Below are 21,199 nucleotides of genomic sequence, written 5' to 3'. Positions count from 1 at the left end.
GAGCAGGCTGTCAGAACGTATCTCTGGAGGACTGCCCCCTCCCACTCCTACCTTCCTGAAGAACAGAGCGAGGGACCCAGTGCGCCGCGGCCGCCCGTTTCCTGACTGGGCTTCGGCGCCGGAGGCGGCCCCGGCTCCTCGACTCGGGGAGGAGGTGAGAAGGAACTGAGCTGTGACCACGCCGGAGGGGTCACACTGCTGGACTGGGATCAGCGTAAAGGTGCGCTCACCTGGAGAGGTTCCAAAGAAAACCAAATTCACATCAGACAGGAGTTAACCCTTTGAAATACTTTCAAAATCAACATTTCAAGCCAATAGTGTCATTGGAATCCAGGACAAGACCTTATTACTTTTGTAAAATTCAAAAAATATACGGTGTGTACTACTCCCTTCAGAGGACAGCTTAAACGGGCTACTGTGGGTACTATTTAATGAAGATGCCAGTTGGGGACCTGTGAGGCGTCTGTTTCTCAAACTAGAGACTCTAATGCACTTATCTTCTTGCTCAGTTGTGCAACGCGGCCTCCCACTTCTTTTCTACTCTGGTTAGAGCCTGTTTGTGCTGTCCTCTGAAGGGAGTAGTACACACCGTTGTAGGAAATCTTCAATTTCTTAGCAATTTCTCTCATGGAATAGCCTTCATTTCTAAGAACAAGAATAGACTGTCGAGTTTCAGATGAAAGTTCTCTTTTTCTGGCCATTTTGAGCGTTTAATTGACCCCAATAATGTGATGCTCCAGAAACTCAATCTGCTCAAAGGAAGGTCAGTTTTGTAGCTTCTGTAACGAGCTAAACTGTTTTCAGATGTGTGAACATGATTGTACAAGGGTTTTCTAATCATCAATTAGCCTTCTGAGCCAATGAGCTAACACATTGTACCATTAGAACACTGGAGTGATAGTTGCTGGAAATGGGCCTCTATACACCTATGGAGATATTGCACCAAAAACCAGACATTTGCAGCTAGAATAGTCATTTACCACATTAGCAATGTATAGAGTGAATTTCTTTAAAGTTAAGATTAGTTTAAAGTTATCTTCATTGAAAAGTACAGAGCTTTTCCTTCAAAAATAAGGACATTTCAATGTGAGCCCAAACTTTTGAACAGTAGTGTATATATTTCGATGGCAAAAATGTAATAACAAGAAACGCCAACTTGACCGAATATATTAAGTATAATATCAAAATTTCTTCATGAAAAACACTGAAAGAGAGTGAAAGAAACTGTCCAACATAACCTTAGAGGCATTAATAGTGGACCTAAATATAATAGTTAACTAGGCTTATTAATTTTTTTTTACTTTACTTTTAACTTTTCAATTAGCTTTTTGCCTTTTTTTTCCCCTCAACTTAATTTCCAGTAGGTAATATATCATTCGAGGGCTCATCTAATTGGTCAAATGCCAAAATAAGATGTACGGCCATGATTGCCTTCGAGTCGATGCAATCAGCTGGTTTTCCTTAGATAGAAAACTTTGAATCAATCTGACTGGATGATCTGGTGAACTGTGACCTGAGATGACATGATGTGAATTGGAGCTATAGAAATAAACTGAATAGAATTGAATAAAAAAAAGACACTTAGGGGAAAACAGACCACAGATATGCTTAAGAGCAAATGCTGATTAATGTTTCTGCTGACCCCCCCATCCCAGCAGAGCAGAGGAGAGAAAAGAGGCAGACGTGCACCAACCTTGCAGCGGGATACTGAGCACCGTGGTTTGGTTTCCCGGGGCTCCGGTCTTCTGGACGCTGCTGCTTGTCCCAAACGTCAGCCTCTTGACAGGAGATGGCAGCGGGCTCCCGCTGATGCTCAGGCCTGTGGAGGTCGCTGGCGGGTCGTCGCCGAATAGCCTCCGTTTGGCGCTCCCGGCTGCAGGAGAGCTGTATCTGTCGTGGACCGAGAGCGGAGAGGGAGGCACTTCTGAAAGCAGGAGAACATGGGAGAAAAATTAACCAAAAGAAGATGTGTCAGGTCTAAGCACCTAAAACATCATACATACATACAGGGAAGGAAAGAAGGCACAGAGACAATTAATTCAGTTACTCGCGAGGAGAGTAGGAAGAGACTGCGGAGTTTACAATCTCCCCCCCACTCTGCTGTCTTCAGCTTTCTCCTTGCTATTTATTGAAGAAAAGGGGATGTCCCTAATTACACCAGCTGAGGTTTAACTAAGGGGAAGGGAAACAAAAGGATCTTACTTTAAACCTCAGCACATATGTTAAAACAAAGCATGTGGTTGTTTAATAATTGAATTGTTCCAAGAAAACGTTTAGAAGAAACATGTGATAGAGGCTGTTCAGGCCTCTTTCGCAACCCGTCCGTTGCATGACCTTTATCTGGAGCGATCTTAAGCAAGAGTTAATAAAAGATGAATCACACATTATACATCATAATAGTTCATTAGAACACAACCCATCAAACACAAACAAAGTAAGAGTATAAATAAAATATTTCTAACAAGATGAGAAATCCCAGTAAACAGAGGAATTCACCAAAACCCACCTTTACGTGTGCTCCCCAGACCCGACCTGAACTCCCTGATCCGAGGGTGGATGATGGGAGAGTGGGCCACCAGCGGCAGGTGAGACTGAGCATTATTGGAGCCGGAACCGGAACCAGAACCCGTATCCAGACAAGAGGAGAAGTTCACCTGCAGAGACACTAAAAGGATCAGCAGGTGGATCCAGAGGTTTGCCTCACGTTGGAAATCTGTCACTAAACTGCAATCCAATAACTTACACTCACTGGTACTATTTCATTTTCTTTATTTTCTTTAACAAAATGGGAACAGCTGCTTTTTTGATTGAACTGAACCACAAGAATCAGCTCATTTAAATAATTGTTAATTTATTCAGTTATTATTTGTTCGCTTCAGTCACACAGGGCCACGGTTTCACAAGGTTTGCACGTGTTAAAAAGGTGAAAATGTTTTTACGTAGAGTAACTCTTTAAAGTCGTAGGAAAGCGGCTGTTCCAACCGTTGCATTTCTGAATTCTCCCGAGTGGTGGACGACTTTACACGAATGAATAAAGTGAATGTGATTGGTCGATTATCAAAGGGGGCGGGATTGTAGTGGCGGAAGGTTCGCAATCATTTTGGTTGTGGCCGGTGTCTCAGTTATTCAGTTTGTTCACAATGTTTAGTTGGAACATTAGAAAAGCTCGTTCCAGGCCGACCCAACACGAGCGCCTAGAACACTTTAGCCGTCATCATTCCTGCAGATCAGAAGCTTTTTCGTGTCGCTGCTTCTGCTCACCTCCTCCACTGTGGGGACCTTATTCCCAGCCGCCTCCAAGGCGCTCCACAGAGCAGAATCGGAGGTCCAGGCTCGGCTCTCCAGAACCTGCTCCTCTATGGAGTTCAGATGCTTCACCATGTCACGGGAAAGGCCTTCCTCAGAGCGGATAAACACCTCGATCACCTGCATAAAAACACCAAAAACATCTTGTTCAGTTCAGGGAAAGAGGAACATTTAGCAGACAAAGATTTTAGCAAGTGATAAACATCCTACTCTTTCTGAGCAGGATGTTTATCGCGCTAGCTGCCGTGTAATATTATTGCTGTTGTTCTGTCAGATGAGCATACCTCCTCAGGCCAGCATACTGTTAGTCAATACCTGTTTATCCCTTTAGTTTTGTATGAAAAATAGACTTTAAACTACCTCGACGGGCGTGTTTTCTTTTAGTCATGTACAAAAAAACAATTTAAGGTCAGATCCCCATACTCCCCGAAAAAGAAACACCAAAAAGTAAGAAATTAAACAGTTTTTTGTACAGGAGTAAAGGGATAAACGCCCGTTGAGGTAGTTTAATGGGTTCTGAAGTCTTGGGCATGAGGAATGCTCATCTGACAGAACACCGTTCTGCTGGGATTTTCTCACCTTAAAGAAGTAAAATGGGGCCAATTTGAAGATCCTGATGATCCAAGGGAAGGTCCTCTGGGAGCTGTAGGAGAACAACACCACCTCCAAACAGCACGCCATCAGAGAGCAGTGGAAGATGTCCTGTTCGAGCAAAACCTAACCGCAGAAACACAGATCTCCATTCAAGGCCAATAAATCCCATTAAATATTCATTCAGGTTTGGTCCATAAGAACAAGCTGCTTACGCTCATGTCTCTGCCCTGCAGCCGCTTGGTCTCCTGAACCAGGACGTTCTCCAGGATTTTGTAGTAGAGGATTTCTGCCAGCTTCCAACGATTCTCAGCAAAGTCTGGATCAAAAAGGTAATCTGGTGAACTCCATGCTGTGTTCAATCAGTTTAAAATCTGTAACATCAGCTCTATGACCAGATACAGCCTCACTGAAGTCACACGGTTTACTGCAGGGGGCCCAATGCGCGGGTCAGGGGCCGTTTATGGCCCTGTGAAGAATTTAAAAAGGACTTGGCGATAAATTGAATTCATATTGTACTGATAAAAAAAATCAGTACAATTATTGTTGGATGAACATTTGTGTTACTTGCACAAGATTTATGTTATGATTTTTTAAGTTTACATATTCTATTGTTGGCTAAATATTTGCTAATTTGCACAATATATTTTTGAATAAACTAAACCTATTTTAAAATACATGCATGTAGTAAATACTTCATTAATACTTCAATTAAAATCGAATAAAATCTGAATTGTGATTTTATCTTTTTAACAATAACAATATAAGTTTATTCCATATTAATTCTGCCTGCTTGTTTTTAATTGGAGGAAGGAAAATCTGTAGATGTCAGCGTATAAAGCCTATAAAAGTGGTGTGATACACTGACATCATAAAATGGGAGGGGCTGAGACGGGTGGTTGTCTGGGCAACATTTCATATGATGAAATGTTGCCTATAGGCAACATTTAAACCGTAAAATAGAAGAATATAAGACATTTAGGCCCCGTCCACACGAAGTCAAAACGAACACGAAACGCTGATATTTTCCAGAACGTTTGCCGTAAAGACGGAGACGTAAAATAAATGTGATCGTCCACACGAATGCATGAAAACGCTGCAAAATGTATGCAAGGCCTGTAAGTGGCGCTGTGGTGCCAAAGCAAAAATAGGCGACGAAATGTTGGGCATGCACACTAATATTTATACATGGTTGCCCTGCGGGTCCATTTTCGTGGTTCAGTCAAATTCAGGTGCTGAACTATGTGGTCGATATTGCTCTGTTCTTCCTGGAGATATTCCAGAAGAAGAAGATTCTGTTGTAAGCCCGACAGCAGGGTGAGTAGCATTAGCAGCAACCATTCAACACAGTACGGCGCCATTGTTGTTGTGATACTTTGTCGCGCATGCGTGTTTAGAGGCGACGCTATGACGCATGCATGTAAAAAAAAAATGCGGTTAGAGCTTAAAGATGGAAACGCGAAAACAGCGTTTCAGAATCTTCCCACTCTGAAGGCTGAATAAAAAAAAGATCGTTTACAGACCCCCGAAACGCCGGCTTCGTATGGATGAGAGGCTGGTTTGGTGAAAAATTTGTACGTTTAGTCCAGGGTTTGACTTGGTGTGGACGGGGCCTAAGCAGGACAGTGAATGGATGAAATTTACTCGTTTTTCCCTCCACAGCGATTGCTCGTTTGTTTGTTACCAATATGGGATCCCGGCGTGTCGTCAGAGTCGTTGGTGTAATGTTCTTTGAAGGTTTGTCCCAGAGTTTTCACTCGAGTCAGAATGGACTCTGTGGGACTTCTGGAACAAGACCTGCAGGAAATAAACAGGATAAATTTACATTCTACCCCAAAAAGCAACATTATTAAGCTTCATACTGTTTTCTTACTGAGGGTAACATCAGAAGGCATGCCGCCATATTTTATGTTTATTCGGCAAAAACACATTTTTGACTGAAAAGATAAATATTAAGACTGAATGGAGATAAACAGCAAACATGGTTTAACAGAGATTCTGCTGCCATTTACAGGTTAAACTGGGAATGGCGGCCTGGTGGTTAGGGCATAGAATTCCCAAGGACTGCCAGTCTGGGTCCCTGAGCAAGACCCTTAACCCCACACTGCTCCAGCCCACTGCTCCACAAAGGAATGGGTTAAAATGCAGATGCACATTTCTCCAATGTGAGATCAATAAAGTTCAATTATTATGATCATTATTATTAAATCTTAAATGTTTTCTTTTTATATGTGTAGCACTTTTATTACAGTTAGGAAGGGACAAAGTGCTTCACCACAGAATGAAGAGTTATAAACACAGAATAAAAACACAATAACTGAAAACTTCTTGGAATAAAAATGTTTTTAGATGTTTTTTAAGACTCATCCAGACTGCAGAGCTGAAGGGAATGTGATTGGTCGATTATCAAGGGGGCGGGATCGTTGTGGTGGAAGGTTCTCAAGCAAGTTTGGTTGTAGCCGGTTTGTGGGAAGCATCTTGCTAACCAGTTAGCAACTTAGAGCTAGCAGTTCCCCAATGGGAAATTCCATTGCTGAAGACACAGACGTCCATCCCCGTGAACACTAGGACGCAACTCAATGGGAAAGGAAAGGATTCTGATTTCAACTGTTGCGTATATTAGCTGCGACATATGTATCAAGATGCTATGAAAGAAAACATTTGATTGACAGATGACTGTTGATATATGATTGGCTGAATTTAGGGGTTCAGGCTGAAGTAGAACTAACTGGCCTGCAGAAGATAACGGAAAAAAACAGATTATAAGACAGGATTTTTTTTTTTAAATCGAAATTTTCTTAATTTTAGGACAATATAGTCTGATAAAGAGAACATTTATATATATGTTTAAGCCAGAATGATTTGACATTTAAATATGATTTTGCTAAGACTTTAAAGACAATGCTAACATCACTAAGTCTCTCCCAGTTCTAATTGTTAGATCTCACTCAGGACAGAGAGCGACAAACACATTCTTTAAATCATAGTTCTACATCTTTATTGATTGGAAATCATATTATTTAGTAACCTAAAGGTTCCTGTTCTGTTATATCTTACACGATGTAAGTTTAATAAGTTTAATAGTGAATTAGAAAATATGTTTTTTAATTTTTTTATTTAGTGTGTAATATAGTTTTTTGTTTTTTATTCAGCATTTTGTAAAAGAAAAAAAAGTATTTAGCCCATCATGTTATTGAAAGTGGGTCTCAAGACAAGAAAAAAAACTCAGGCTTTTAATAAAATGTCCACTTATCAATTAATCGTTAGACGACTGATAAGATCAATTGACTTTAACTCATTAATCAATAAGTTGCTTCCCTAACTGAGACAAAAGGGAAAAAAATAAAAGGAACTCACTTAAAGATTTGCATCAGATTTTCGCTGGGAGCCGTCCGCAGTCCGGCCACCATGCTCTGCAGCCGGCTGACGCTCTGCGTTGCTGAAGAGACGGGCGTGAAAAGCAGGTCCTTCTCCTTCAGGTAGACTCGCCCGGTAAGAGGAGTGGACGGGGCGAGAGAGCCGGACTGAGACAGTCGGAGAGAATCAGAGTTTTTACCATTTTCTGTACCACTGATCAGCTTCTCCCTGCAGCCTTTCTTTATAAGAAGGGTTTTATCTCCTTTAAACATATATATAGAAAATATAAAAACAAACACAATACAGTGACTTATGACCGGGCTAGACTATTAAAAAAAACCTGCTGCGTTGGTCAGCAAAATCAGTCAAATTTAGCCTCAAATAAATCTCTTTAAATGTCTTCACGACATTTTTTAAATCCTGATGAAATCTTTAACTTGGAGTCGCACATCGTGTGTATAGTAAGCATAACAGACTGGTGCAAAAATAATGAAGGAAATTAGTCCGTGAGGCAGACACCCTGTCTACTTTTAAGGCTAGGCTTAAAACTTTCCTCTTTGATAAAGCTTCTAGTTAGAGTGGCTCAGGTTATCCTGAGCTATCTCTATAGTTATGCTGCTATAGGCTTAGACTGCTGGAGGACATAGGGACCCCTTTTTCATCATTCTGCTTCATTCTATCTCTATTCTCCCACTCTGCAGAATCTGTTAGTTCAATCTCTAACCTTCTGCTCTCTCTGCTTTTTCTCATAGTAGCTTCATCTGGTCTGTTCCTGTTTGGCTGTGACTCCATCCTGGAGAGAAATATCAGCTGTGCTGCTGCCATCAACACCTTTGTTTCTAGATGTTGGAGCTTGGCCTGTTTTCCAGTGTAGTCCTGTTTCTCTGACTGTGACTAACTGGATGTGCTCTCTTCATCCTCTGACATGGGAGCTGGCTCGGAGCTCGTCTGCCTGGCTGTGTGTTTCCTGGACGGGGCCGCCTTTTGTATCTATGCTTCTTTTTCTATGTCTGCTTCTGTCTCCTTGAACCCCAGTGGGCCTCAGCAAATGGCCGCTCACACTGAGCCTGGTTCTGCTGGAGGTTTCTTCCTGTTCAAAGGGAGTTTTTCCTCTCCACTGTCGCTACAAGCATTCTTAGTGTGAGGGATTGCTGAAGAGTCAATGAGTCGATGCAATCAGCTGGTTTCCCTTAGATAGAAAACTTTGAATCAATCTGACTGGATGATCTGTAAAGTGCCTTGAGATGACATGATGTGAATTGGAGCTATAGAAATAAACTGAACTGAATTTAAACATTAAAATAGAAAACTTTCCGCATCAGGAGGACAGAAAATAGATAAAGTCTCTCTTTAAGCCTCACAAAAACCACACTAAGGAGGGTCAGACAGAGCAGGTAAGCTCTCTCACCTCTTTATGAAAAAAGAAAAACTTGGATAAACTACGCAGATCTTTCTGAGAATCACCTCTCTGCCTCAGTCACCATAGAAACCGTCCCACGCCATTTATAGCTGCTTTTTCTTTACTTTAGGCGTAGATCTCATTGTGTTTTTAATATATGAACACTGTCTATTTGTTCTGGTTTCAGATGCTGCACAGACTCGATAAGTGGAGCTTTGCATTATAGAATACACTGCTTGTTTTTTACATTTTCTATAACTTTTCATAATCTATCCAAGTCAAAGTGGGAATATTTTTTCATGTATGTATAGCACAGAGACAGGAGTGAAAATAATCTGCTCACCCTGCCTAGTCGGAGCCTCTTTATAAGCAGGAGAAAAAATCGGATAGGGGATTAAAAAGTTGTACGCAACCACTGTGTTCAGGCCTTCATTCAGGTGGGGCTCCCCCTACTGGACCTTCTGACAATAGCATGGTCGCAACCACTGCCTGTCCTGCATTCCACATGCAACAACTGTCCAAAAAGTGACTGGATTTGCTCAGTTTACTGGAGTGCTAAATATGCACCCTTCTCTGACTGAGGTTAAAGAAAATTGACCCCAAAGGCCACAAATGGGACCCTGGGCGACATTTTGGACACCTCTCTAACCTGAGATGAATATAAAACTACAAAGAAAAGTGGCATCATATAACTAGAACCCTCTCTTCCTGTGCTGATGAAATCTAGCCAATAATGATCAAACGTTTCTGAGGAAGCGGCCTCAGACGGTCTGTGTGGGTCGGTACCTTCTCCACCTGCTGTTGGAGCTGGCTCTGAGCTGCTGCTGCTGCTGCTGCTTGGCTGGCAGCCCGTTCCTCAACAAACTTCCTCGGGGTTCCGATTTCCTCATCAGCATCGGCCCCCAGAAACACTCGTTCGTCGAAGTCCCCCACCGTCAACACGTACTCCTCATACTCCCTGTTTATGGCTTTACTGTGGTCAGAAAAGCACACATCACATGACGAAGGAGCGGCACAAAATTCACAAAAAAGTTAAACAAAAACAAAGTTTTAATAAACGTTGGAAACCAAACTCGCGTTTCTTACTTGTTATCGATAAAATTGTGAGGATCCAGCATTTCGGTCAAAAGCGTCTCGTTTCCTTTCAGGATCTGAGTGTCACACAGAGGAGGACCAACATGGAGGTCAAACTGAACTGAGAACCGATGCATTTACCCGTCGGCTGCCGGGGGGCGGGGCTCACCTGTTTCTCAAACAGCTTCTGGATGTACGGCTTGAAGTAGTGCTGTTTGATGCCTTTGGCCTCCACCACCAGCCCGTCATGAAGCTCACACAGCTTCTCCAGCACGCAGGGAGGCGGCTCGCTCTGGGGGGCGGAGCCTTCCACACGGAACGCAGGCGGCAGACCTGCAGAGGAGAAGGATGTAGTCGTCATAGTGACTCATGGGATGCTGGAAACCAAACCAACTGGTAAATCTGAGGAATCTTATTCGCTTTAAAACTCTGATTAATTATAAATTTAACTGCAGCTGGTTTATAATCAGCCTTGGAAAACAAATATTTATGCTGTTTATCTTAAAGAATTTGTTTTTTTTAATGAATTTACAACTTTATGACATCAGAGAATATAAACTTGATTTTGTGGCTATACAAATTATATTTTGAAGCATTATCAGGGGTTGACGTTAAGGATTGCCCTTCGGGCAAGTGACCTTCACATTTCAGTTGCCCAGAAACAATTTTTACTTGCCCAGTATAATGTTTGATAAATATAGTTCCTAATATTCATTTTTGTATATATATCAATGAAACATGTTTGTTTTTTAAATGTTTTTTGTAATTCAGTATCTTTTAAGTTTCCAGGTTCCTGGTGTGTATCTGCATGCGTCAGATAATGAACTCAAGCCTGCATTACCGTGTTAACATGCTTTTCAATCCTTCCTCACATTCTTTTCAAACTAAACTTTGCTTTAAACTCTTGTGTGCTTGGAAAAATATAAATTGTAATGTTAAAAATCTAAAAAAAACTTGACAGATTAAATTCATCATCCAGCTGCTGCTCTGCAGAATTCTCTCCCCAAGGAGAGAAAAATCACGCCATCTGGCGGAAAATCACGTGAGAATATGTACAAAACAACAAAAATGGCACCGGCAACGCTTGTGGGTCGTTTTCAGCGAATGTCGGTGATTTTAAAGTAATTTTGAGTGCGAATTTGCGAATTTGTACTCTCCCGACAATAAAAACTACTTGCCCCGGGCGATCGGGTGATGGTTAACATCAAGCCCTGATTATTAGGGTCATATTAAAAGAAATATATATATTTTTTTGTAATAAAAAATTCTTTAGATTATGAGAACAAGGTCATATTACAAAAATGAAGCCATAATATTAAGATTACAAGAGTAAAATCTTAATATCATGAGACTAAAGTCGGAACATTATCAGGATAAAAAATATAACTCGAGGTTATGTTCATAAGATTAAGAGTTTTAAGTTGCAACTTTATGAGACTGAATTTATGAGATTAAAGATGTAACATTTGGAGATGAAAGTTATAACATTATTCTACCAAAGGTGCAATAATAGCTAAATAATATTCTAATATTACGTCATTGAAGTAGTAATATTACAATTGAATTCAGCTTATTTCTATAAGGCCAACCCACACGTTTATGGAAAATGAACGTAATGTGATATAACCACAGATTTGGGATTAAATTTGTAACATTAGGAAAATAAAGTTTTAATATTAGTAGGATAAAACTGGATTAATGATTACATTTGTGACATTATGGGATTAAATTTGCAACACCACAATGATAATTTATAGCATTTTGGGATTAAAGTCATAAGATCGTAGTTTAACCGAATTAACATTTAAAAGATAAAAGTTGTAACATTACAAGATTAGGCTCCTAATTTTACAAGAATAACATGGTAACATTTACATAAGATAAAAGCTCCAACATGGAGACATTAAAGTCAAAACATTAGAAGAATGAAGTCTAAATATAAATAGGATTAAACTGTAACATTAGGAGATGAAATCTGTAACATAAACCAGGATTAAGTCCTAATATTACACCAGCACTAAAGGCTGGATGGACACTGGTAGTAATCCTTATACAGTGGTCATTTAATCCATCGGGGATTCAATCATTTCACACAGAATAAGAATCCGCAGCAGTTTAATGGAGCTCCTCGCTGCAGGTCAGTGCAGATATGCAGTGATTCATCCCTGTTTTGTCTCAATCACTTTGCAGGTAAACAACCCACCCATCACCCATGTAGTATGCGTTTAACTGCTTCTGCCGACTCTCTGCTCTGCTCTACGTGTCATCAGTTCTTTAAGGAATTAGAAATGATTTTCTTTGATCTTAGGAGTTTGTTTTCATGCTGCTGCACAATCGTCACCTCTGAAGGCCGGGTTGATCAGGTCCTTCCTGTTTGCACAGAGTAGAGCGTTCCCGAACACCAGGTCCAGGCAGCAGAGCAGCAGGTGGTACGAGTTCACCAGGTCATCGCCGATCATTCGGAAGTTACCTTCAGGGAAACAAATCCACGGATCAGAACTAGAAGGGAAACTGATGTTTTACTGGAGTGTAACTATCATCTCTGCAATGATGTAGTAGATGTAAAGGGTGTACTTGTGGATTTTGGCCCGATGTGTTTGTGTAGATATATATATATATATATATATATATATATATATATACATAAAAAAAGTATATACATATATATGACATATATACGTGTGTGTGAATATTGGACAACAAACAAGTTTAACAGGAAAGTTATTCAACTTTAAGTTAATTTAAGAGCAATTAGAGGGAGAGGGGTGTAACCCAGTGTTAAAAGCACAAGTAAAAAAAAAAAAAAAAAAAAAAAAAAATATATATATATATATATATATATATATATATATATAGATATAGATCTTGAATTAATATCTTCTTCTATAATACTTGTTCAATTCAATTCAATTCAATTCAGTTTATTTATATAGCGCCAAATTCACAACACATGTCATCTCAAGGCACTTTACAGTTCAACCAGATCATACAGTCAAATTGATACAAAGTTTTCTATCTAAGGAAAACCAGTTGATTGCATTGACTCATTGACTCAAATACAATCCCCCACACTAAGCATGCTTGTAGCGACAGTGGAGAGGAAAAACTCCCTTTTAACAGGAAGAAACCTCCAGCAGAACCAGGCTCAGTGTGAGCGGCCATCTGCTGAGGCCGACTGGGGCTCAAGGAGACAGAAGCAGAGACACAAAAAGCAGCTGTAAAAGGCGGCCCCGTCCAGGAAACACGCAGCCAGGCAGACGAGCTCCAAGGCAGCTCCCATGCCAGAGGACGAAGAGAGCACATCCACTCAGTCACGGTCAGAGAAACAGGACCACACTGGAAAACAGGCCGATCTCCAACATCTATAAACAAGGGTGTTGATAGAAGCAGCACAGCTGATGTTTTTTTTCCAGGATGACGTCACAACCAAACAGGAACAGACGAGGCAAAGCTACTCTGAGGAAAAGCAGAGAGAGCAGAAGGTTAGAGATTGAACTAACAGATTCTGCAGAACAGGAGAACAGAGAGAGAATGAAGCAGAATGATGAAATGGGGGTCCCTATGTCCTCCAAAAGTCTAAGCCTATAGCAGCATAACTATAGAGATAGCTCAGGATAACCTGAGCCACCCTAACTATAAGCTTTATCAAAAAGGAAAGTTTTAAGCCTAGCCTTAAAAGTAGACAGGGTGTCTGCCTCACGGACTAAAACTGGTAGTTGGTTCCACAGGAGAGGAGCCTGATAACTAAAAGATCTGCCTCCCATTCTACTTTTAGAAATTCTAGGAACCACTAGTAAACCTGCAGATTGAGAGCGAAGTGCTCTGTTAGGAACATAAGGAACAATCAGATCTCTGATATCAGATGGAGCTTGGCCATTTAAGGCTTTATATGTGAGAAGAAGGATTTTAAATTCTATTCTTGATTTAACAGGAAGCCAATGAAGAGAAGCCAGGATAGGAGAGATATGATCTCTCTTTTTTATTTTCATTAGAACTCTGGCTGCAGCATTTTGGATCAGCTGAAGGCTTTTAACTACAGTTTGTGGACTTCCTGATAGTAAAGAATTACAATAGTCCAGCCTTGAAGTAACAAATGCATGGACTAGTTTCTCAGCATCACCCCTGGACAGGATATTTCTAATTTTTGCAATGTTCCTCAGATGAAAGAAGGAAATTCTAGAAACCTCTTTGATATGGGATTTAAATGACAGGTCCTGATCAAAAATAACACCAAGATTTTTTACTTTATTATCTGAAATCAGTTTAATCCCATCCAAATGAAGTGACTGGCTAATCAGTTTCTTTTTCAGAGACTCTGGTCCAAAGACTATAACTTCTGTTTTGTCTGCATTCAGAAGCAGAAAGTTAAGAGTCATCCAGGTTTTTATGTCTTCAAGACATGTCTGTAATCTATGTAATGGGTTAGCTTCATCTGGATTTATAGACAGATATAGCTGGGTATCATCAGCATAACAGTGGAAATTAATCCCATGCTGTCTAATAATTCTACCAATTGGGAGCATGTATAAAGTAAAGAGAATTGGTCCTAGCACTGATCCCTGTGGTACTCCACAGGTAACCTTTGAGCGTGTTGAAGATCTATCATTAACATGAACAAACTGAATTCGATCAGATAGATAAGATTTAAACCAGTCTAGTGCTGTTCCTTTAATTCCAACAAAATATTCAAGTCTTTCTAAAAGAATATTATGGTCAACTGTATCAAATGCAGCACTAAGATCCAACAGGACGAGCACAGATACAAGTCCATTATCTGAGGCCATGAGAATATCATTAGTGACTTTCACCAGAGCTGTTTCAGTGCTATGATGAGCTCTAAAGCCAGACTGAAACTCTTCAAAAAGTTCATTATGGTGGAAGTGATCGCAAACTTGTTTGGCAACTACTTTCTCAAGAATTTTGGATAAGAAAGGACGATTGGATATAGGTCTATAATTGACCAAGTCATCTGGGTCAAGAGACGGTTTCTTAAGCAGAGGTTTAATTACAGCAATCTTAAAAGCTTTAGGTACATATCCCTGTAACAGAGATAGATTAATCACATCTAAAATGGAGGAGGAGATCAAAGGGAATACCTCCTTAAATAACCTGGTTGGAACTGGATCTAACATACAAGTTGAAGGCTTAGATGAAGACAATAATTTTGCTAATTCAGAGAGTTCAACTGGATCAAAGCAGTCTAAACCTGGTTCAGATTCCATGACTACCTCAGGTACAATCGCGGATAGAGGAGTGCTTATGATCTTATTTTTAATAAGATCAATCTTATTTATAAAGAATCCCATAAAATCATTGCTGCTAAGAGCAGGTGGAATGGACGGTTCAACAGAGCTATGGGTCTGGGTGAGTTTGGCAACTGTATTAAAAAGAAATCTAGGATTATTCTTATTCTCCTCTATTAATGAGGAGAAGTATGCTGCTCTTGCTTTACAAAGGGTCCTCTTATACAGCAGTAAACCATTTTTCCAGACTAGGAAGGACTCTCGCAGGCCTGTGGAGCGATATATTCTCTCCAGTTTCCTAGCATTTTGCTTCAAAGTACGCAGCTCTGCATTAAACCAAGGAGCAAGCTTTCTATTTTTAACGGTTTTCATTTTCAAAGGAGCTGCGTTGTCTAAGGCAGTACGCAGAGAACTAGCAACCCCATCAACAAAATCATCAACCTGTGAAGGGGAATAAGCTAAGCTTTTGCACTCTGCAGCACTGCTCAGTGACACAGATGAGAGAGAAAGTGAAGCAGATTCTTTAAAATTTATAACTGCACTATCTGATAAAGATCTACTAAAATTGAACCTTCTTTTGGGGGAGGAGAACTCTGTTAAAGTAATCCTGAAGGTTATTAGAAAGTGGTCAGAGAGGACAGGGTTGTGAGGAAATACTGTTATTTCTTCACATTCTATGCCGTATGTCAGCACAAGATCCAAAGTATGAAGATGAGAATGCGTGGGACTATTCACATTTTGAACAAAGCCAATAGTGTCTAAGATAGCATTAAAGGCTGCTCTTAAGCTATCGCCTTCAATGTCAGCATGGATGTTAAAATCTCCCACTATGATGACCCTGTCAGTATTTAATACCAAATCAGAAAGGAACTCTGAAAACTCATCTAAAAATTCAGAGTAAGGACCTGGTGGACGATACAAAGTTACAAAAAGAAGAGGTTTTCTTGCCTTGAAATTTGGATCAGGGAAATTAAGGGTTAAATGTTCAAAAGAGTTGTAGGTATTAATTGTTTTGGGAGTAATCAGTAAGTCAGACTGGAAGATTGTTGCTACTCCTCCTCCTCGCCCAGAACTTCTGGGGATGTGAAAATTTAAATAGCTTGAAGGAGTTGCCTCATTTATGCTCACATAATCCTCTTGCTGCAGCCAGGTTTCTGTAAGGCAAAACAAGTCAATGTGATTATCACAAATCAAGTCATTAACTAGTAGACTTTTAGAGGAAAGCGATCTTATGTTAAACAGACCGCATTTAATTGTTTTAACTTTTTCCCCAATTGGAGTTATTTTGATTTTAATTAGATTATCATGATTTACTCCTTTGGGAATCTTTGCTAATTTATTAGATTTTGGTCGTGGGCAAGACACTGTCTGGATGGAGTAAAGAGTGGGTAACAGTAGAGAAGCTGCAGAGATGTGTGTTAAACTACAACTCTGCTTCCTGGTCTGCACCCTGGGTGGTCAGGGTTTTGGAGGACTAATAAATGTGGCCAGATTCCTAGAAAGAAGAGCTGCACCATCCAAAGTGGGATGGATGCCGTCTCTCCGAATCTTGTTCTACTTAAAATGTATGGATTTCATGTCTTAGTTAAATAAGTTGATAAATATGTTCATAATTATAAATAAAAAATGCTAAAAATCTATAAAAACTTTGATATTTACTTGTGGTTTTAACACTGGGTTACAGGGGGTATGAAAAATAAGTTTTACTTCTTAAAAGCCCTTTTCAGACAATTTCCATTAATTGATGTCATTTCTCAGGCTGTATAAACAGACAGGTTTATCTGGTGGAGGGTTTTGTTTCTATTTATGTTCAGGTGAATTTAGTTAGTTTGGAAAGTGGTGTTTGGTTTGATCAGGGTTTCCACGGGCCATTAAAAAACATAAAAGTTATTAATTTTTTATTTTTTATTAAGGCTATATTTGGCAAAAAAAAATTTCCTTAAATGTTATTATCATGCTGTATAATGCTGTATAAAAAGAGCATTAAAAAGCATTAAATTAGTTACTCATTGCTGTATAAACCCTGATGTTAACTAGTCTCTTTTGTGTGTATTTTGTGGATTAATTTATTGTTGTCAAAAAATTTTTAATAAATTCCAATTCTTATTCCTATTTTACATGGATTAGTGGGAAAGATTTATTATAGTTTAATAAATAACACTAAACACAACCTTCAGAGAACTTTGAGGAGGATCTTTAATAGTTCCTGTTTAATGTAATAGTCTCTAGATCAGGAGTCTTTAATGTTTTCCAGGCCAAGGACCCCAAACTGATGGTGAGATGGAGCGGGCACCCCCTAATTATATATATTGTATGAAATAGTGTTCTAGCAAACTGGTCCTATAGTCGCTCTGTTACAGATGGAGTAATGTAACTAAAGTAATCCCTCCCTGGGATTATTAAAGTATTTCTGATTCCTGGTTGATGGGACAGGTGTTGTGAATGAAACGGTGTCCAGCTTGAAAGAGCTCCTGTGTGTCTCTGAATGTGTGCATTGATGACTGAAAGACATCTTCTGCCTCCATTTATCTGTTTACTACAGTCTGTTGAATTCATGTTCATGTGGATTTAAAGACATTTCAAATAGTGGAAACAATTGCAGGGGGGAATATTAACAAAAAAAGTCTAATCAATCACTTTTTGGACCCCTAGGGGTTGCAGAGCCCCTGTTGAAGACCTCCGCTCTAAAGAAATAACCTCAAACATTGTACCGATATGAGCGCAAAAGCCTTTAAGAGAACAGAGTGGGTTTATTTCTGGATACCTTTGGTGTAGACAAACAGGGTCCAGCAGAACTTGAACACATCACTGATGTGACACGGCAGCCGCCTGCAGGGTTTTATAGAAGAGACGCTGTTAGGCGGCACATCGCAGTCCCGCTGGATGAGAAGGAAAGAGAAGCCGGCGGCGCTCTGTACCTGTGCTTCCTGCTGCGCGGCTGCCGCGGCGCCTCGCTTCCCTGCGGATTCGCAAACATGTCGCTGAAGATGGGCTCGAACTTGCGAAAGATCACCGTGGAGACCTCAAAGTTACGCTCCAGCCGGTCCATCCTCAGCCGGAAGTCCTGCGACAGGCTGGACATGTCGGCCCACTTCCGCATCTTGGAGAAGAACTGGATGAGACTGTGAGCAGAGAGGGAGGAGCAAAACTTTCTCACCTTGACGATTCAGACCAGCGTATGCCTGACGTACAAAGAATCTGGCAAAAACGCTGGCACTAGTGATGGGTCCATTAACACCGATGCGTGGAACCCATAGAGCAAAACACTATCGGTGAGCGTGTGGTTTCCAGAAAGTCATGTGACCGATATAGGAGTTGTTTCTAACGGACTGACTCACTAAACTGTGTTTAAAAACATATCTGTCAACATGATGCATCTGATAAAAAATGTCTCATCTTTTGCACTTTATCATTAAAATGATCAATAATTTTGGAGCAACCTAAAAGGAATGGGAACGTTTCAGTTGTTGCGTTTTTATTCTAATTTTCTTGCTGTGTCATCCTTCTCCTCTGGGACGTCACGCATACGCTGGATGAATCATCAAGGTGTGACGGGGCCCTAAGGAAGACGTCTAAGCAGAACAAAGAGCAAAATGTGCAGCTCTGGGCAGCAGCAATCAAGCTAGTGAGACGAAATCCCTCCTTCTGATTGGCTCTTATCTGTCATTATAAAAGAGTAACAGTTGGTAGCTTAAAAACAGGCTGCTTTGAGGCAGGGCATCTTTTCTGTCCTAGGATGTAAGAAGCATCGGGCAACAGATGATTGGGGGGGGAGTCTGACCTTAACTTGGCGCAGCGGAGGATCCTGGTGAGGGAGACGCAGTTTCCCTCCATCAGGCCTTTCCCCACCGTGGGAGTGGAGCCTTTCCTGCAGGCGGCATACAGAGCACAGGCCAGCCAGTGGACCACCTCTCCCTGAAAACAATACAGGAAAATAACCTTTGTTCATCTTTAGATGCTGTTAATACTCTGCTTCCTCCACTTTAGGTCAGCTCATGCAGAAACAAGGACAAAAACATATTTCATCTCATTTTAACTATAAAAATAAACACATTTAACGCACTATTTGACTGATGAAGCAGCTCATTGATGCGGTACGGCAGATCGATTTGATCTTCGGTTGAGCCTTAAAAATTATGTTCGGCCACAATGTTTACTACTTTTTTTTTTTTTTTTACTGTTATATTTACTGTTAAACAATGAACCAGTCATCTCCAGCTATCTGTTCATTACAACCACTAGCTAGACATCCACAGTTCCACAGGATACATAGAAAGGGATGATTGGTTCTCCCTTTATCAGATATTATAGAAAAAGGAAGAAATAAACACACAAAGATTACGAACATAAATCCTTTGTTTAAGATCAAAAATGCTGGGGTGGACTTCTGTTATACAATGGGTAAGAAAAGTAAATAATTTACTGATGCATAAAGGTTAAAAAAGAAAGGCCAAGAGAAAACAAAGAGGAAGAGAGGGGGAAAGGACGGACGGCTCGGAGTGACACATCTGATCCATCTTTTCATGAACGGATCCCTTTTTAGTGTTAAAGTGGTCATAGAATGATTCTATAGGGTATCTGGTCCTTCAGGTCTCTAATAGGGTGTGTAACATTGGTTGGGCTGAAAATGGCATCTTAGCTGTTCTATGAGCCCTAATGCAGCCTGGTTAAAAGCCCTAGAATGAAACGAAGGGTTTTCTTCCTTTTATGGTAGGATCATGAATATTTAGATGAGCTGTGCTCTGATTGGTTGGTTTACAACGAGGGAAGCTGCTGAGCAAAGATGCATCATAGCAACAAGCACTCACTCACTGAAACATCAGATTGTTGATATGGTAGGGTGATCAGACGTCCTCTTTTTCACTGACATGTCCTACTTTTCAGACCTAAAAAAATATCTGGTGCAGCAGAACCGAGCCGTCAGCACCGGGAACCATGGTGGACAGGGGCAGGGAGTCAGCGGGACACGGAGCTGGATGATCAATTCTATTCAGTTTATTTCTATAGCTCCGATTCACATCATGTCATCTCAGGTCACTTTCCAGTTCACCAGATCATCCAGTCAGATTGATTCAAAGTTTTCTATCTAAGGAAAACCAGCTGATTGCATCGACTCCTTGACTCTTCAGCAATCCCTCACACTAAGCATGCTTGTAGCGACAGTGGAGAGGAAAAACTCCCTTTGAACAGGAAGAAACCTCCAGCAGAACCAGGCTCAGTGTGAGCGGCCATCTGCTGAGGCCGACTGGGGTTCAAGGAGACAGAAGCAGACATAGAAAAAGAAGCATAGATACAAAAGGCAACTGTCAACCAGCTCCACAGGCGGCCCCGTCCAGGATACACACAGCCAGGCAGACGAGCTCCGAGCCAGCTCCCATGTCAGAGGATGAAGAGAGCACATCCAGTTAGTCACAGTCAGAGAAACAGGACTACACTGGAAAACAGGCCAAGCTCCAACATCTAGAAACAAAGGTGTTGATGGCAGCAGCACAGCTGATATTTCTCTCCAGGATGGAGTCACAGCCAAACAATCTGTTGAACTGTAAAGTTCCTTTGGATGACATATGGTGTGAATTGGTACTATAGAAATAAACTGGATAAAATTATACATTTTCTTAGGCCCACTGTTGTGGTAAATAAAGGGATTTTCTATTCTATTCCATTCTAAATTTATTATATGTTGTGTTTATTTTCAAACTGATTATGCTTGATAAGCATAAAATGAGTTTAAATGATTAATTTCTGAGGTATTTCCAGCTCAAAGCGTCTATGTGACCTCAGTGGCAGGCTCAGCACTGGAGCTGAAGCCCTTTAACCTCCCTGCTGCTCGGCTGGAACTAGCGGGAACTGAGGGAGTATTTGAGGGCCACGGTTCACCTCCAGAGTGTATGTGTTCCAGATGGCGGTGAAGTTCTCCATGGCTTCAGCCGCGGTCTGCTCGTCCATGTTCAGTTCTTGACACAACGCCTCCAAACTCCGCCGAACCGAACTCTCCTCCATCCTCCCCGACTCTGAATCCGAAGACTCTTCTCCCCGCATCCACGCGCAGATTCACGGTTACGGTTTCCACTCAAACCCCCCTCCCACCCACGGATGAGAGTTAAACACCTAAACACGGCGCTCGTCCTGCCCCGACCCCGAACAGCAACAATCCTCTCCACGAGAGTCCGACTTCCGCCAACATTGCCCACAATGCATTGCATTGGCGCGAAAACTTCGAGGCTCTGAC

At 40.9% G+C, this 21,199-nt stretch overlaps 1 protein-coding gene across 1 annotated transcript in view; it reads right to left on the bottom strand.

Annotated features, from left to right (window-relative positions):
• rbl1 (retinoblastoma-like 1 (p107)) overlaps positions 1-21,134 on the bottom strand; it is a 28,709-nt gene extending 7,575 nt beyond the window's left edge. Inside the window, exons 1-16 of the mRNA XM_038279660.1 lie at positions 20,848-21,134; positions 18,752-18,885; positions 17,889-18,092; positions 17,735-17,799; positions 12,069-12,197; positions 9,897-10,060; positions 9,740-9,804; positions 9,440-9,626; positions 7,255-7,421; positions 5,582-5,694; positions 4,113-4,216; positions 3,886-4,023; positions 3,262-3,426; positions 2,507-2,654; positions 1,694-1,924; positions 52-230 (exon numbers count right to left, since the gene is read on the bottom strand). Coding sequence (XP_038135588.1) covers positions 52-230; positions 1,694-1,924; positions 2,507-2,654; positions 3,262-3,426; positions 3,886-4,023; positions 4,113-4,216; positions 5,582-5,694; positions 7,255-7,421; positions 9,440-9,626; positions 9,740-9,804; positions 9,897-10,060; positions 12,069-12,197; positions 17,735-17,799; positions 17,889-18,092; positions 18,752-18,885; positions 20,848-21,009 — 2,355 coding nt within the window. The 5' untranslated portion in view covers positions 21,010-21,134. The remainder of the gene's footprint in view (positions 1-51; positions 231-1,693; positions 1,925-2,506; positions 2,655-3,261; positions 3,427-3,885; positions 4,024-4,112; positions 4,217-5,581; positions 5,695-7,254; positions 7,422-9,439; positions 9,627-9,739; positions 9,805-9,896; positions 10,061-12,068; positions 12,198-17,734; positions 17,800-17,888; positions 18,093-18,751; positions 18,886-20,847) is intronic.
• Between the last annotated feature and the right edge of the window lie 65 nt (positions 21,135-21,199).

The sequence above is a fragment of the Cyprinodon tularosa genome, unplaced genomic scaffold, assembly GCF_016077235.1.
Source record: "Cyprinodon tularosa strain WSP-4 unplaced genomic scaffold, ASM1607723v1 ctg152, whole genome shotgun sequence".
Taxonomy (NCBI): domain Eukaryota; kingdom Metazoa; phylum Chordata; class Actinopteri; order Cyprinodontiformes; family Cyprinodontidae; genus Cyprinodon; species Cyprinodon tularosa.
Note: the sequence above shows the minus strand (reverse complement) of the source record. Positions and strands in the feature narration are given on the sequence as shown.